This window comes from Hylobates moloch, unplaced genomic scaffold (assembly GCF_009828535.3).
Source record: "Hylobates moloch isolate HMO894 unplaced genomic scaffold, HMol_V3 SCAFFOLD_2, whole genome shotgun sequence".
In the NCBI taxonomy this organism is placed as follows: Eukaryota; Metazoa; Chordata; class Mammalia; order Primates; family Hylobatidae; genus Hylobates; species Hylobates moloch.
The window spans coordinates 58,995,076-59,013,913 of record NW_026652277.1 but is presented as its reverse complement, the minus strand read 5'-3'; the positions used below and the strand labels follow the sequence as shown (position 1 = coordinate 59,013,913).

The 18,838-nt window shown below is 39.2% G+C and overlaps 1 protein-coding gene across 3 annotated transcripts in view; it reads right to left on the bottom strand.

Annotated features, from left to right (window-relative positions):
* RASSF6 (Ras association domain family member 6) overlaps positions 1-18,838 on the bottom strand; it is a 42,927-nt gene that overhangs the window by 13,523 nt on the left and 10,566 nt on the right. For 2 of the 3 annotated variants that reach the window (XM_032164186.1, XM_058429892.1), the window contains 2 exons: positions 8,179-8,257; positions 2,727-2,869 (listed from right to left, as the gene is read on the bottom strand). In XM_032164186.1, coding sequence (XP_032020077.1) covers positions 2,727-2,869; positions 8,179-8,257 — 222 coding nt within the window. The remainder of the gene's footprint in view (positions 1-2,726; positions 2,870-8,178; positions 8,258-18,838) is intronic. The other variant, XM_032164203.2, reaches the window with a different exon arrangement.

The window sequence follows — 18,838 nt, the reverse complement described above, 5'->3', positions numbered from 1 at the left end:
CTTGTTTGCGTGTGGCTCTGTATGTATGTGAAAGAAATGGGATCTTTTTCTGCCAAATGTTCTGCAGTTAATCTTGTTGCTGGAAAAGGACAAGCCGGTAAAGGTTTCTAGGTAATTTTTCTCAACTTTAAAAAAAAAGAGCAAATTCCTGTTTGCTTCACAGCACTATACTAATAAACAATGCAAAATGTAAATGGATCCTATAGCAGGTGTATCATGAGGATATTATTTTAGAACCTGTGGCAGTATATGGAGAAGCATATTACCTTGTCCACCTGGGCTCTTGAAACTCATCCAAAAACTCAGAATTGCTAGGAACAAGTGTTTTAAATTTGAGAAGTTAAAAAATATCGTGGTTAATAATAATATATTGTATATTTCAAAAGAGTTAAAGAAGAGAATTTTTTATATTCTCTATTGTCACCACAAAAGTGATAAATATTTGAGATGGCTGATATGTTAATTAGCCTGTTTTGTTCATTCTATAATGTACATATGCATAAAAACATGTTGTATCCCATAAATTTATATAATTATTATTTGTCAATTAAAAATAAAACTTAAAACATATCTTGGTAAAGCCATATAAAATAATGATGGTTTAAGGTGATACTAAAATTACCTTACTTCATTTCTCTGAATGAATTAAATTTTCCTTTAATGTTTGATATTTATTACATTTTCATGAATTAAAAAATTAAAATGTATCAAATAGATGTGACTGCTCAGAGAATTTTGCAAGGAGGTCTTAGGTAATATGAAATATGGTAGTTAATTTTGTAAATTCGTATCTTGTACAGTTTTCTGAAAGCAGAGCCCAAGAGTAATTTTTCCTTTTAAATGACGCTCCTTGTCATTTAGAATCATAAGCCCCATCAGTCATCAGGTACCTGAAGTGAGAAATGCGGGGCTCTCTCAGGCTGCCAGAGGCTGCTGCCTCCCTTCTGTTCTTCCTTACGCCCTGAGCCCTAAGCTCCTTGGCAATTCTTGGCTTGGATGGGAGACGAGATAGATAGAGGGATCAAGTAGTCAAAACAAAGCAGAGGTAATTTAACCACAGGCTTCTGGGGATTTTGCTCTATGCTATGTTTTGAATCTTCTCTTTGTGCCAGGCACACAGTTGCGCACTGGGATGAATAAAGCAAATAAAGCAAAGATGAATAAAGCACATTCTCTACCACTGAGAAGCTTGCACTATAGACAAGGAGATAAGTATACAAAAATACAATTGACTGCATGTGTGTCAGGTGATATAGAAAACTTTTCAGTGAACCTAGTATAGACTGAGGAGTCAGAAATGGCTTTCTGGAGAACATGTTACCTCACCTGGGTCTTAAAGGATTGGTGGAAGAGAGTCAGACAAATGGATGTGGAGAAGCAGGTAGACTTCTAGGCAGAGTCAGGAAAATTAGAAATTGCATGAAATGTATAGGGAATTACAAAACATTCAGCATGGCGGTAGCATAATTTTTGAGAAATACTGGCAAGGTGAAAATCATAGTCGGGCTTAAATATTTTTTCCAAAGGAAAAGCAGACTTCTGCCAAAGTGATAATTAATTTTCCCTAGTTGTGGCCAAATATCACATTGGGCAAATTGTCCTGGCAGCTCCTTCTCCAATGCCTCCTCTGATAGAATGCCAGCTCATCTAACAATGGATGGGAGGATGAAGTGTATGAAGAGAAGGCTTGGTATCTCAATGTATGTACACAGTGGGTTGAGCTGGAGAGGTAAGGACTAAAAAGGAAGAAGGGTTGGAAAAAAAGGATGAAAGGAACTTTTATACAGGGATGTTTCTTGCTGAGAATATTTATTAATTTTTCTAAAATTTGTAAAGGGGTAAGGAAAAAATCAGCCCAACCAGATATCCAAGGGACACTTGCATAAACCCATACAAGGGACTGTTTTGTGCATTTATTTAACTTCAAATGCATTTCAGGGTGCTCTGTTGAACAGGATTGGGACAATCAGATGGAGCATCATTAAGTTTCCCTGGTAGAAAGCACGATGAGCTCTTTGTTCCAAGGAAAGAAGACATTTAGATTTTATCCTCTTATTTTGGAGACCAGGCCAGGGTAAATCAAATTCTGCCTTTACATTTTGCCTTTTCCAATGAAGGAATGCAGTCTCCAGGAGAGAAGTAACAGAGCAGAGGAGTCGAGACCACAGGCTGTGGAGCCCAGACAGAAGTAAGGCCCAGTCCAGTTCTGCCACACTGTAATTGGGGATCTTGCACAGATTAGGTAATCTTGAAGAGCCCTGGTTTCTGAACACCTACTTCATTGAGTTGCTGGGATTTGTTTTTTTTTGAGACAAAGTCTCACTGTGTCTCCCAGGATGGAGGGCAATGGCGCAATCTTGGCTCACTGCAACCTCCGCCTCCCGGATTAAAGTGATTCTCCTGCCTTGGCCTCCCGAGTAGCTGGGATTACAGGTGGCTGCCATCACGCCCAGCTAATTTTTGTATTTTTAGTAGAGACGGGGGTTTCACCATGTTGGCCAGGCTGGTCTCGAACTCCTGACCTCAGGTTATCCACCTGCCTTGGCCTCCCAAAGTGCTGGGATTACAGGAGTGAGCCACCATGCCCGGCCATTGCTGGGAAATTAAATGAAACTGTGTTTAATCAGTTTCACACAATCCTAAGTTTCCCTCCTTAAGAGTGCACACAATAAAACTAGATATGAAGATCATCTTCTGAGGAATTAAAAACATGAAAGATAGCTTACCCTTTGCTGGAGAAGACGTCTGATGACTTCATACTAGTAAAAGAAGAGAATGGCTTCTCATCTTGTATTTTTAGCTGTATAGGTCGTTTTACTCCCCAGAAAATGTCCAGCATTCCTTCAACAATTAGTTTGCCATCTTCAGTCTAAGGAAGAAATGAATAATCCCCTAATTGTTTTTGTATTATTTATAGACAGTAAATATTTTAACTGAAGATGTAGAAATTAAGTGTTTAAGAAACCTTAATAGGTTAAAAAGAAATCCAAGGGTTATTGTTTGGCTTTCTGATTTTTATCTACAAAGCAATTCTGTTTTTAAAACATTCTTTTATTTTTGAAAACAGCTATACCCAGCAAAGTGAGTAAATCATAATGGTAATGGCATGTCCACCAGAGGGCACAGTATGTCAAAATTCTTTCTGAACTCTGATTCCTCCATTAAGTAGAATTTTAATTCTCTAATTTTGTTTAATTTAAAATTAAAGCAGATTTAAAAATTATACTGAACTAGAAATTAGAAAAAAGCTATTTAAAGATTTAGCAGCTATTTCCTCATTGCTGAACAGAAAAAAATTTAACTCACAAAGTTATGGAAAACAAGTCAAATAACACGTGTGAAAACACGCTGTAAAAATTCAAAACATAGATATATGTTTTGTAAAAACAATAGCATTTGAAGAATTTCTTTAAAATTAGAAACACTGTAGTATAACAGAAGAAGGAGACAAACTTAACATCATGAATTTTGTGGAAATTTTTGAATTAAAGTATAAATAATCATTATATATATGAAAGTGCTTTTCCGATGTTAAAGTAATGTTTTCTGTTATAGGAACTTTGGAAAATGTAGAAACTAACAAAAGTCATATGCCAGCCACCCAATACCTATTTTAACATTCATTAGCTATTACTAATATTATGAAGAGTCAATTGTTAGACAACATTTAATAACTCAATTCTTATTTGAGAGCATAATGAAAACTCCACACTCTGGAATCAGACAGACCTGTGCTCAAACCCTGGCTCTGCCACTTCTTAGTTGTGGCCTTGGATAAGTCGCTGGCTACCTTTAAACTTGGGCTTTCTCATGTGAAAAACAGACATTGTAATAACCCCCAATTCACAGCACCTGGCATTCAATAGATGCTCTATGTTACTGTTTATTATTTCTTTGGCTGATAAAGTTGCTTTGGAATCACTCTTGAAACAAACTTTTGCACTTCTTCCACTTTTGACTTTACATTTCAGATTACTAAGAGGTCAGGTTACCAATCAGTTGTTTTCAACAGTGAAACACAATTTATTCCTCGAAATGACTGTATATGATATAGATTGTATAGTTAATGGTGGATAGCATTCTTTCTCTGCCTAACTAGAACTCAATTAAGCCTTTGTATCAAAAACTCATAGAATCTCTGAAAAGAAAAACAAAACCCACTACTCTGCTGGGGTTGTTAAATTCTTCACTGCTATACCTCCAGCTTTTAAAATGGTGTCTGGTACATGGTAGATATCCAATAAATATTTGTTTAATTAATTGATTAATTAACCAAAGATGAATAAAGCCACATATTGTCATCCAAGGACTGCCCCTTTTAAACAGTGTCAGAAGATTTGAAAAATTCTGAATTATGACTTTATTGATCAGTGTGTAAAGATTGAAAACTCTGGTAGTCTCACCATACACTTCACCTCATACTGTTTTTAAAAATTATGTAAAACATGAAACTATTATTAAAAATTAAATAACTTTTTTTTTTGTGACAGAGTCTCGCTCTGTCACCCAGGCTGGAGTACAGTGGTGTGATCTCGGCTTACTGCAATCTCCACCTCCTGGGTTCAGGTGATTCTCCTGTCTCAGCCTCTCGAGTAGCTGGGATAACAGGCATGCACCACCATGCCTGGGTAATTTTTGTATTTTTTTTTTAAGTGGAGACAGGGTTTTGCTATGTTGGCCAGGCTGGTCTCGAACTCCTGACCTCAGGTGATCCGCCTGCCTCAGCCTCCCAAAGTGCCGGGATTACAGGCATGAGCCACCACATCTGACCTAAATAACTTTTGTAATATAAATGGAGCACTAATGTACAGAATTGGAAAGAATATGCCTCAACTTAAATGTTCATAACACCAAAACTCAAACATTTACCTAAAGGAAACAAACTTAACATCATGAATTTTGTGGAAACTTTTGAATTAAAGTATAATCATTTTCCTAGTTTTAATCTTTTCCTAAATTTTATATTTTTATAATTATATATATTAAAGATTTAAGATATAGGACAATGTTGAAATAACTTAAAATTAGGCCCACTTCTTTATAAAGGGATTAGTTATTTAATTCAGTATATTATTGAATTTGGGAAAGTAATTGAAATACCCAGTTGAACTAAATCATTTAAGCTCAATAGGAATGGCCAGAGTGCTTTGTAAATTTCCTTCTGTCCAAACTGTAGATTTAAGCCAAATCATGGTCACCTGAAGTCCATGCTGTGCCATGAAATTAAATCAGGAGTAGAAAATTCTAATATCCCCTTTGGCCAGGAAGATATTGTAAATATGTAAAGTGAGCCCCATCAGAATACAAAGCTGAGTGAAGAGACTTGTGGAAAATGAAACACTGAAATTAAATAAAAAGAAAAAAAGTAAACATAAGGCCACTTTGTACAGTAGCCTGCCAGTGGCACTCCTAAAAATGCTTTTGAAGAAATAAAGGACGTTCAAATAGCAAGTCAAACTATCCCTGTTTGCAGATGACATGATCTTATATTGAGAAAACCCCATCGTTCCAGCCCAAAAGCTTCTTAAGCTGATAAGCAACTTCAGCAAAGTCTCAGGATACAAAATCGATGTGCAAAAGTTGCTAGCATTCCTATACACCAACAACAATCAAGCCGAGAGCCAAATCCCAAACAAACTCCCACAGAAAGAATAAAATACCTAGGAGCACAGCTAACAAGGGAAGTGAAAGACATTTACAAAGATAACTGTAAGTCACTGCTCAAAGAAATCAGAGATGACACAAACAAATGGAAAATCATTCCATGATCATGGATAGGAAGAATTAATATTGTTAAGAAGGCAATACTGCCCAAAGCAATTTGTAGATTCAATGCTATTCCCATTAAACTACCATTGACATTCTTCATAGAACTAGAAAAAACTATTTTAAAATTCATATGAATCCAAAACAGCCTGAATAGCCAAGGCAACCCTAAGCAAAAGAACAAAGCTGGAGGCATTACACTACCTGACTTCAAACTATACTACTGGGCTACAGTAACCAAAACAGCATGATACTTGTACAAGAACAGACACACAGACTGATGGAACAGAGTAGAGAACCCAGAAATGAGACTGCATTTCTACAAGTATCTGATCTTCAACAAATCTGACAAAAACAAGCAGAGGGGAAAGGATTCCCTAGTCAATAAATGTTGCTCGGATAACTGGCTAGCCATATGCAGAACTGAAACTGGACCCCTTCTTTACACCATATACAAAAATTAACTCAGGATGGACCAATGATCTAAATGTAAAATGTAAAACTATAAAAACACTGGAAGACAACTAGGTAATACCATCCAGGACACAGGCATGGGCGAAGATTTCGTGATGAAGATGCCAAAAGCAATTGCAACAAAACCAAAAATTGGCAAATGGGATCTAATTAAACTAAAGAGCTTCTGTACAGCAAAAGAAACTATCAATAGAGTAAACAGACGATCTACAGAATGGGAGAATATTTTTGCGAACTATGCATCTGACAAAGATCTAATATTCAGCATCTACAAGGAACTTAGACAAATTTACAAGGGAAAAAACCAAACAACCCCATTAAAAATTGGGCAAAGGACATGAGCAAACACTTCTTAAAAGAAGTCATACATGTGGCCAGCAATCATATGAAAAAGCTCTACATTCCAAAAAACCAAACACCGCATGTTCTCACTCATAGGTGGGAATTGAACAATGAGAACTCATGGACACAGGAAGGGGAACATCACACTCCGGGGACTGTTGTGGGGTGGAGGGAGGGGGGAGGGACAGCATTAGGAGATACATCTAATGCTAAATGACGAGTTAATGGGTGCAAGAAATCAACATGGCACATGGATACATATGTAACAAACCTGCACATTGTGCACATGTACCCTAAAACCCTGAAGTATAATAAAAAAAAAAAAAAAAAAAGAAAAAGCTCTACATAACTGATCATTAGAAAAATGCAAATCAAAACCACAATGAGATACCATCTCACACCAGTCAGAATGGCTATTACTAAAAAGTCAAAAAATAACAGATGCTGGTGAGGTTGTGGAGAAAAAGGAACCCTTATACACTGCTGGGGAGTGTAAATTAATCTAATCATTGAGGAAGACAGTGTGTTGATTCCTCAAAGACCTAAAGACAGAAATACCATTTGACCCAGCAATCCCATTACTCGGTATATACCCAATGGAGAATAAATCATTTTATTATAAAGACATATGCACACGTATGTTCATTGCAGCACTATTTATAATAGCAAAGACATGGAATCAACCTAAATGCCCATTAATGATAGATGGGATAAAGAAAATGTGGTACATGTACACCATGGAATACTATGCAGCCATGAAAAAGAACAAGACCATGTCCTTTGCAGGGATGGAGCTAGAGGCCATCATTCTTAGCAAACTGATGCAGGTATAGAAAACCTAATACTGTTTGCTTTCACTTGTAAGTGGGAGCTAAAGGATAAGCACACATGGACACATCGAGGGAAACCACAGACACTGCAGCCTATCAGAGGGTGGAATTTGGGAGGAGGGATAGGACCAGGAAAAATAACTAATAGGTACTAGGCTCAATAGCTGGGTGATGAAATAATCTGTACAACAAACCACCGTGACACATATTTACCTATGTAACAAACTTGCACTTGTACCCCTGAACTTAAAAGTTAGAAAAATGCTTTCTAACTTCAGGACTTTCCTGAATTCTTTCTTTAATATTTCAAAATTTTTGTTATTTTGATATAGTGCACATCTATTGGAATCTAATGCATTCATTTTAAAACCCAAATCAAATTTGACATTACAGATGCATCATAATTTATTTCAATAATCCCTAATTGATAGAGACATCTTCAATTTTCTGCATTACAAATGACATCACAATGAGTGTCTTTCTATACACATTCTGATGCGTTTGTAAGAAAGTATTGTGATAGATTTTCAGTGGAAATGTTGTTAAAATATTCATATTCTATTTTTAAAATAGAAAGGAAATACGTCATTAAAATTTTTAAATGCTTTTCTATCTCAAAAATGCTTAGAAAGTCACAAGTGTTCCAAGCCCAAGTATAAAAGAATCATAATCAAGTTAAACTTTCATCTGTTTCTTCCAGAATTGTGTGTGTGTGTGTGTGTGTGTGTGTGAATAACACTGGATTGCCTTTCTTCAGTGGGCTTACCTCTCCATATAAAATATGCAGATTTTTCTGGTTCTCATAAAAAATGTTATAGGTCTTCAATAAAGAATTAAGTTGTTCCCTAAAAATAAAAAAAATTAATTACAATCAGTCTTAGAGTTTTTAACATAAAAGGTGATAATGGTACTTTCATAAAGGTATGAGATAGAAAGAAATAGTTTAATGGAATCTTTACTGTTCTGTCACTTTAACTTAACATAGGTCATTGGAAGTGGAAGCATTCTTAAAATAACAGCAAATGTTGAAGGTGCTAATTCATAAAGAAATAACCAAAGGTGGGAAATGACTGAGGACAAAAATGATGAGAACAGTATTCTGTAGCAGGAGGCAGCCACGAAACAGGAATTTGGTTTCATATTCCTTTTTGTATTTCAACATTTTTAACCAACCTAAATTAAGCACTGGTGTGTGGCTGATACCATCTCTCTATAAACTACGCCCTCCTGTGTGCCCAGGGAATGGGATGGGACACCAGTGCCCCAACTCTCCAAATCTGTGTTACCTTGTGTAAGCCACTTAGTATCCCTGAATTTCCACAGCTGTGAAATGAAGGTGATCTGTCTTACTTGCTGGGGCTGTTTAGACTATTAAAGGCAACCACAGAAGTCAAAGATCCCAGCTGGCTGGGTGAAGCAACAGTGAGCAAAGGCTCATTGTTACTGTGGCAGGGGAGCTTCTCTCCTGGCCTGCCCCATACAGCTGACAATGGCAGGCTCTGGCCAGGAAAGTTTGTAGGGGAGGAGCCCTCTACCTTTCCACCCTTCCAGCTGGGTATCAAGATCTGAGACCAGATGTGCTGGTGAGTGACTCAGTGCTTTCTTGCCTGGAAACTCCTCCCTGTGTCTCCCACTGGGAACACAGCTATGGTAAGGAATGCTCCTGACTTATCTCACCCTTTGTGGCAGGTGGGCCCTGGCAGTGGGAACACTGGCTCTTACCATACCTCTATTCTATCTTTCTCTCAGTGTCTCTACGTCTTGAGATGCTCCTCTTGAGATGATTATCATTTCTCACCTGGATTATTGCAGCAGCCTCCGAAAAGCCTCCCTGTATCTGTTGTTTACTCTCAATAGCAGAAACTGTTTTAATGCAAACCTGACCATCTCTCCTCTTTGCTCAGAACTCTTCAATGTCTTCTTGTTTTTCAGATTAAAAGCCAACATCCTTACGATGGCTTAAAAGGCTGGATGTGACTGGTCTTCTGTTACCTCTTTCATCTCATTTCCTCCCACCCTTCCCTCACTCCATGCAACCACCAGCCTCCCTGGTGTTCCTTGGCCACTCCAGACAGACTCCCATCTTGGGGCCTTTGCACTTGCTGATCCCTCTGCCCAGAATGATCTTTCCCCAAACGTTCACCTTGCCAGCTCATTCATCTTCTTTAATTATTTAATCAAAAGTCATCTTCTCAAGAAGTCCTTCCTGATCACCCCATCTAAAAGTTCACCTTCTCCCAGCATTTCATATCTTGATTTTCTCCTTTGCCCCTGTCCCTGAGTCACCTTCTATATAGTTTACTTATTTCCTTATGTTCTGTCTCCTCCATTGAATGTAGCTCCAACAGGGCAGGGGTATGTACACATTTTGTTCACACTGTATCCTGTGCCTGAAAGAGTACTTGGTACATAGCAGGAACTTGACAAATTCTGGTTGACTAAAATTATCGGGAAATACTCATTTCCTAAACAACAATAAACAAAGGAAGAAAAGCTTTCTCATATAAGCAGTTTTTATAAAAAAAAAAAAAAAGACCCAACAAGCCATGATATTAAAATTCCAAGTATTTCAATTGCTAAAATCCCTTTGATCCTCAATATCTGTCTCTGTCTCATAAGAAAATGAGAGGGCAAGGAGTTTGGTCCACTTTATTCACTCCTGTGTTCCTGGTTCTCAGAGCAGAAACTTGCTCACAGTAGGCTCTTCTTCAATAAATACTGAATATTGAATGACAGAATTTATATATACTGACTGTTACATGTTTGAAATCACGTAAGCATGTATGTTGCCACTGGCTTTTTCTCACCTGTAATTTTCAAGGTGTACGTTTCCAAGGATCAATACACTCTACACGACTGCCATAAAAAAGATTCTCTGGAAGTCCTCCATACTGTCGGTCCATTTCCCAAATGGATTACTTTCAATTTTTAATGTTAATGAACATGTCTCTTCTAAATATCATTGGTCACTCTGATTTTGTTCTCCTGGGGTCATTGTCATAGGATATTTCCTAAAAATTATACTACTGGCTGAGAACATAAACATGATTTACAGCACTCATTGTTTAGTGCCAGAACACTGTTAAGAAATTTCACCATAAAGAAATTTTACTGTAGGCCGGGCGCGGTGGCTCACGCTTGTAATCCCAGCACTTTGGGAGGCCGAGGCGGGTGGATCACGAGGTCAGGAGATCGAGACCACGGTGAAACCCCGTCGCTACTAAAAATACAAAAAAAAAAAATTAGCCGGGCGTGGTGGCGGGCGCCTGTAGTCCCAGCTACTTGGAGAGGCTGAGGCAGGAGAATGGCGTGAACCCGGGAGGCGGAGCTTGCAGTGAGCCGAGATTGCGCCACTGCACTCCAGCCTGGGCGACAGAACGAGACTCCGTCTCAGGAAAAAAAAAAAAAAAGAAATTTTACTGTAAAGAAATTTCAGGGACACTTGGGATGCAACTCCTGATATGCTGAGCTGTGAGAGTTGTTATGAAAGCAAATGGAGCCTTACATAATCTTATTCCCTCAGCTTCTGCTTCTGATAAAAGTACATTATATAGTATAGTATGAGCGGCCTCTAAAGTGTTATTTCAGGATCATGTGTAGTTGGAAAATGTTTCTGAACCTGAATAGAGCCTGACTAAATCCTCAACTGAAATAAGTCTCCAAATGACATAAGGAGTTGGCAGACTGTGGTCCCAGGCTGCCTGTTTTTGTAAACAAAGTTGTATTGGAATATCACCACACTAATTTGTCTGCTCATTGTCTATGGCTGTTTTTCTGTTATAACTGCAGAGATGAGTAGTTGTAACAGAAACCATATGACCTACAGAGCCTGAAATATTTCTAATCTGGCTCTTCGCAGAGAAAGTCTTCCAATCTGTAATCCACTGTGTAATACAGGGTAGCTGGATACCATAGAAGTCTTCCGTATTTTTCTCACCATGAGTAGAATCTTTTTGATTATTAATTGGACTTTGAAGGATTTTGGAGTGTTGAAGATTAGAGCTCAGTAAACTAAAGTATTGGAGTAAAATTAGGTAAATTAGTGGTGCAATACAAAGCAAGGAATTAGAAAAGAAAATTTAGAAGTTGCCTGAACAAATTACAGCAATGGTGAATGCTGTCCAAACATTTCTTTTAATCATGTGTACACCTTACCAGAGAAACTTTTGGAGATGATTAGTTTATGTACCTGATGAAACAATATGTCTAATATAACCTTGAAAATAAAATGTATGTCTGTAACATTATAATTTAACTTGGCATTAGGGGAACAACATGGTGAAGAATTACTGTTTAGTTGGTCATCTGTGTCTATCCACATTACACCATCCCACATAAAGTCATTTATTCAACATGATACAGTTGCTGTGTGAGCAGTCAAGAGGCCTCAGTCATGCTGGGAGGGTGGGCGAGAGCTTTAAGGAATAGATGTTGCCTACGGTGAACCTTGGTTGGTGAGAATCAAACAGGAAAAGAAGAGTGTAAAGAGTTTACCTGGCAAAGAAACAACATGAAAAGGGACATGTAGCTATTTCTATAGTTCGCAGAAAAAACTCAAGAGTTGGGATTCCAAGAATACAATATGTAAAATGGGGAATGCTGAGCAATGAATGAGCCCCGTGAACCATTTTAAGAAACTTGGAATTCACTTCACAGGCAATGGGCAGCTATTGAAGATTCTAGGCAGGGGAAAGACATGATGATGCTAAGGATCACTAAGTAGAATGTCGAAGATAGATTTCAGTACGAGACAAGATAGAGGCAGCAAGATGAGTGAGACCACTGCAACACTAGTGTGGTAGAGGTGCAGAAATGAGGCTGATGTTCCACGGAAAGGTGAACAAATGTGCCATGTCTATAGAAAGTTCTGAAGTCCAGAAGGGACCTACAATAATTACAGGCATTGTATGTTTAGAAGACCCAAAAGCAATCACTAAAGTGTTATCTGGGCAGTCCTTAGTCAATAAGAGGAGCCCTGATTTAATATACACTGTGGCCTGTCAGTGGTAATTTTAACAGATTTTTTTTTTAGGGTTCACCTAAGTGTTAAATGTGGACCCCCTCAAAAAGAATTTGTGCACCTTTCCCCCTCAAACCCATAAAAGTTCACCTTCCAATATGATCAGACTGCTTAGCATAAACTGTTTGATGGCCCTTAAAATACTTTAAAATGGGTGATAAGAAATGGATTCTATGTCCAGTTTTCCAGTTTACAAGTCTGTGATGTCCAAGGCACGCCCAAGAAATAGACACAAGTTTCGGCCGGGCGCGGTGGCTCATGCCTGTAATCCCAGTACTTTGGGAGGCCAAGATGGGCGGATCACGAGGTCAGGAGATAGAGATCATCCTGGATAACACGGTGAAACCCCGTCTCTACTAAAAATACAAAAAAATTAGCCGGGCACGGTGGCGGGCACCTGTAGTCCGAGCTACTCAGGAGGCTGAGGCAGGAGAATGGCATGAACCCGGGAGGCGGAGCTTGCAGTGAGCGAGATTGCGCCACTGCACTCCAGCCTGGGCGACAGAGCAAGTTTCCGTCTCAAAAAAAGAAAGAAAGAAAAAGAAATAGACACAAGTTTCTCACACTTTTATATGTGAGACACAAAAAATTGATTTTCTAGGAAAGGGCCTAGAACATGAAACACTGTATCACAATATGTAACAAGGGTGTTTTTACATCATCAAACACTATATAATAAGGACGGTGTTTTCACTAAACTGAAGAAAACCAAACTTCCATATAAACTGGACTTCTAGCTAAATGAACATGTAAATTATAAGTTTCTCCAGGATAGAAGTTGGCACCCTGCTACAAGCAGTGTGGAGAGAGAATCCTGGTATAAGCTGATGAATACCCAGGATTCTTCATCATGGTCCTGGAAGAGAGCTAGCGAGGGAGAGACTGACCTTGGTGGGGGGCAGATCAGGGGGAGGAATGCTGAGGGGATCCCAGGGTCCTGTTCCTTTAAGGCTCCAGCTTGGTTTTAATGAGTAATAGTGGACCCAGAGTTTACTGTAAAATGCTCTGGTGTACTTTGTACTTTGTGGCCTGAATTGCAGCTGCTCAGCCTATGGGAATTAAACGCATTCTGACGTTTGCCGTGAATAATGTACTTAGCATGAAGTGAGTTCCTCAATCTTATCAGGTATTTGGCTGGCTGGAAGAAACTTTTTATTTAATTTTATAAAACTGTAATGTACATGAATGTGGGACAGGATTATGGGTGGAAGTGAATTATGTCTCATATCCATAGATAGAGTGGATGTCAAATATTAGTTGTACTAAGAGATTTTTTTCTCTTGTTTTAATAATGACTTACAGCATAATTAAGTGGCTATCCTAGTCCTTCCCTAAAAGGCAAAGAACCATGTCCTAGTCTTTACAAAGTGATTCTTACAGTTTGAACCCACTAAAGACAAAGCATAAATATTGTCATATGCCGTCACCCTACACAAACTTGAAAGACTTCCGTGTGATACAAATGAACCTCAGGGGAAAATACACTCAACGAAGCTGCCAAAAGCATATTTAGCCCCTGGCTGTGCTTCCTGAGTTTGTGTTACTTCTGCTTCTTGGAGACTTGCTGAAAAATGTTCATGGTTCCAATTAGGCAGCCACCGAGCTGCTTAGTGACAACAACGTTAAGAACAACATTCCATCCCAGCACTTTGGGGGGCCGAGGTGGGCGGATCACGAGGTCAGGAGATTGAGATTATTCTGCCTAACATGGTGAAACCCCGTCTCTACTAAAAAATAGAAAAAAGTAGCCGGGTATGGTGGCAGGCACCTGTAGTTCCAGCTACTCGGGAGGCTAGGCAGAAGAATGGTGTGAAGCCGGGAGGTGGAGGTTGCAGTGAGCGGAGATCACGCCACTGCACTCCAGCCTGAGTGACGGTGAGACTCCGTCTCAAAAAAAACAAAAACAAAAACAAAAAACAAAAAACAAAAAACCATTCCACTGTGTGTGTTGCCATGTTTAAGATTAGGAACCAAGAATATTTGAAACAGACTTCAGCAGGTGAAAAACTGAGGCAGAAAAGGATAGTGCTAATTAGTTCTCTTGCACAGGTTTTCTTTTTCCCATTGATTTTGTTCCCGATATTAAATTTTAGCAGTGAGGCTATTTAACAATTTCTTATGTCAGGTTCAAAAAGCTGAATTTAGAACTTTATATTTTTATAAAATAACTACGAAATATTAAAGTTAAACATATTCAACATTACATTAAATATGTAAAGGTAACAAATTGATTATTTGCTGGGAATTAAGGTTGTGATTTTTATTTCGTATGTTGTAATTCTATATACCTTATAAATTCTTTTCTTTCTTTTTTTTTTTTTTTTGTTTTTTTGAGACTGAGTTTCGCTCTTATTGCCCAGGCTGGAGTGCAATGGTGTGATCTCATCTCATTGCAACCTCTACCTCCCGGGTTCAAGTGATTCTCTTGCCTCAGCCTCCCGAGTAGCTGGGATTACAGGCAACTGCCACCAGGCCAGGCTAATTTTCGTATTTTCAGTAGAGATGGGGTTTCACCATGTTGGCCAGGCTGGTCTCAAACTCCTGACCTCAGGTGATCCCCCTGCCTCGGCCTCCCAAAGTGCTGGGATTACAGGTGTGAGCCACCATGCCCAGCCTATAAATTCTATATAAGAAATGTGTGATACTTTCATGATATTTTTTAGGTTCATAAAAATGTAATATACACTCTTGTATGTTTTTGGAAAGATGGAATCAGGAAATATGAGGACACAGAAGAGAACTGAATAAAGCCTTGTCATCAAGCCATTTGCCAAGACAAATCGTCATTCCATATTAATGATGTCTGTAATAGAAGCAGAATTCTCCAAACTCATTTTATCCTTTATTCCTGTCCATTTGAATCCTGGAATTAAAATGACAAATTTTGGCTCCTCTTTCATAAACAGCCATGGCTCCATGTCTTTTGGCTTTTGGCCTCATCTCCTGGTTCAAATGATGAAGAAAGAATGCTTTTCAATCTTTGCATAGAGACCCTCCTCAGCTAGGAAAGTAGGTTATTCACATTTCCTTTGCAAATGAAGGGACTGAGTTCCAAAGTCTGGAAACTGAGAAATTTGTGAAGTAGTCTATCTTTTTTTTTTTTTTTTTTTTGAGACAGAGTCTCGCTCTGTCGCCCAGGCTGGAGTGCAGTGGCGCGATCTCGGCTCACTGCAAGCTCCGCATCCCGGGTTCACGCCATTCTCCTGCCTCAGCCTCTCCGAGTAGCTGGGACTACAGGCGCCCGCCACCACGCCCGGCTAATTTTTTGTATTTTTAGTAGAGACGGGGTTTCACTGTGGTCTCGATCTCCTGACCTCGTGATCCGCCCGCCTCGGCCTCCCAAAGTGCTGGGATTACAAGCGTGAGCCACCGCGCCCGGCCGAAGTAGTCTATCTTGATTGAAGTAAAAATGCAAACCCTAAATGATCAGAAAGCTCTGAATTCTGTCTCACTCTTCCAACTTCAAATACCTGAGGAGTTTTCCCTTTTTTCTGCAGCCTTGCCAACATATGTTATTTTTTAACTTTTTTATAAAAGCCATTCTGTCTGCTGTGAGATGGCGTCTCACTGTGGTTTTGACTTGCATTTCTCTGATTAGTGACAATGAGCATTTTTTCATGTTTGTTGGCTGCTTGTATGTCTTCTTTTGAGAAGTGTCTGCCCATGTTTTTGGCCACTTATACACTGTTGGTGGGAATGTAAATTAGTCCAGTCACCGTGGAAAGCAGTTTGGAGATTTCTCAAAAATCTAAAAGTTGAACTACCTTTCAACCCAACAATCCCTTTACTGGATATAGACCCAAAGGAAAATAAAACATTCTACCAAAAAGACATACACACCCCTGTGTTTATCACAACACTATTCACAGTAGCAAAGACATGGAATCAACCCAGATGCCCATCTGTGCTGGATTGGATAAAGACAATGTGGTACATAGATACCATGGAATACTCTGCAGCCATAAACAAGAGCAAAATCATGTCCTTTGCAGCAATGTGGATGCAGCCGGAGGCTATTATCCTAAGTAAACTAATAGAGAAACAGAAAATCAAATATTGCATGTTCTCACTTATAAGTGAGAGTTTAACACTGGGTACACATGGACACAAAGATGGGAACAATGGGCACTGGGACCACTAGATGCAAGAGAGAGGGAAGGGGGCAAGGGCTGAAGAGCTATCTATTGGGTACTATGCCCACTACTGGGATGATGGGTTCATCCATATCCCAAACCTCAGCATCATGCAAGATAGAGATGAGGGAATGGAGCAATTAGGCTGGGACTTAGCTCATATTTCGGTCTTGCTTCTCATTTGTCTGTGGTTTAGCCTTTCATTTCCTGTTTTTCTGAGACAAGCCTTATAGTTTTTTAAAAGCCAGTTGAAAAGTAAACACAGGTGTGCCACTCAACAGCAATCATTATGGGAGCAGATGGAAACTTGCTGTAAAATTACACCCTTTGTGTATGAACAGATAGGGACTTCTGTGCTTATTGAGAATGAGTACCTTGACTTCACACTCTGATGCTCCTTGCTCCCTTGGGAGGGAGAAACTATCCTATTTAATGAAGTCTTTCATTTATTGTAGCAATATGCCTTTCGACCCCCTGGACATTTGGGGTTGTTACTAGAGGGTTTGAAACACAACAGGGAGCCAGTGATTCCCAGGGCCATCAACATGAGCACGAGCCTGAAAATGGGAGCCTTCCTGACACACAGGCTCTTACACTCACTGGCTCTGACTTTGTTCTTCGGTAATGCTGCCATGACTTTCACCACTGGTTATCTTTACATTCAACAAGAAAATAATAAGCAAACTCCTTGCTGCTATTCAGGGGATCTTCCAAACATTCTCCAGACTAAATCCAGAGTATGTAGAATGTATCTGATCATATCATCTGCTTTGTTAACATCTTTAAATGTCTTAAATGTCTTTCCATTGCTCTTGGGATAAAACCCCCACATCCTTACGGCAGGTTAAGTCCTGTTTGATCTCTCTCCTGCCTTCTTCTTCAGCCTCCTTTCAAGAGACATTTTCCCTGTGTCCTGCACCCCAGCACCCTGGACACCTTTCACTTGTTGGAACTCTTTGCTGTATGGCTGTAAGGATTTCTGGCAGATTTCCTGTGTCAGAAATGCTCTCCCACCCACTCCCCTGAACTTTGATAGCTCCCTCTTAGTCAGATCTCTGTACAAACATTGTTTCTAGGGAAGCCATCTTGGAACTCTTGTTTAAACTAGGGCTTTGTTCTTTCATAGAACTGGGTTCCTTCCCTCAGAATACATGTCAGTTTGTTTCAGGCCTTTAGACCTATGTGGATCTCAAAGTGTGATCCTCAGACCAGCAGCATTTGTACCACCTGGGAACTTAGACATGGAAATATTCACCACACCCTAGAACTCCTGAATCAGAAACTCTGGGGATGGAGCCTAGCAATCTTTTGTTTAAAGAACCCTCCAGGTGGTTCTGATAAAGGCTCAGGTTTGAGCTACAGCTTCAGATTGCAAGCTCCACAAGAGTAGGACAGCTACCTCCTCTCCTCTCCTCTCCTCTCCTCTCCTCTCCTCTCCTCTCCTCTCCTCTCCTCTCCTCCCCTCCCCTCTCCTCCCCTCCCCTCTCCTCCCCTCCCCTCTCCTCCCCCCTCCCCTCACCTCCTCTTTCCCTCCCATCCCCTCCCTCTCCCTCCCTCCTCTCCTACTCCTCCTCCTCCTCATCCTCTTCCTCCTCCTCTTTGCTTATGGTATGCTCTCAAAAGTTATTTGTGTAGGGAATACAGTATAGAAAATTCACACATCCAGAAATTGAAATAAATTCCATACATGTAATATATTTCTGGAGTCTGAATTTCTGGAGTCTCATAGAAAATCACTGGATTTTCAATGAGAACATTTTTAGATTATCTTGGGCAGACAAATGATCTCATTGTTTTTAAACCTCCTTAACTGATAAAATAGGTAACTGCAAAGTAGATAAATTTTACTAGGAATAACAGATTATTAAGTCATATTGATATGCTCAATGACTGTTGACAATATATGCTTATTGAAAAATACAAAATATAAAAAAAATCTAATGAATGCTCTTCTTTCACATATCTCTTGATGATGTTATTGACCTTTTTGTGACAAAATAACAGATGTGATACCCAATTTCTCATAATAATTTCTTTTTATCTCACTGGATCATCAAACATGAATAATGTGAATTTTTAAAAACAATCCCCATGTGGACAAAAATCCTATTTTTTAAAGTAGATGCTCCTAAATATGCAGTTAAAATCTTCTGTCTCTGGCTTATTTTAAAATTCTAACTTTTTATACAAATACATCAGAACAGGCTCTCTTATACTTTAATTAAAGACAGGTATTCAGCATTCTTCAGGAGAAAGATGCCCTCCTTTTAGAA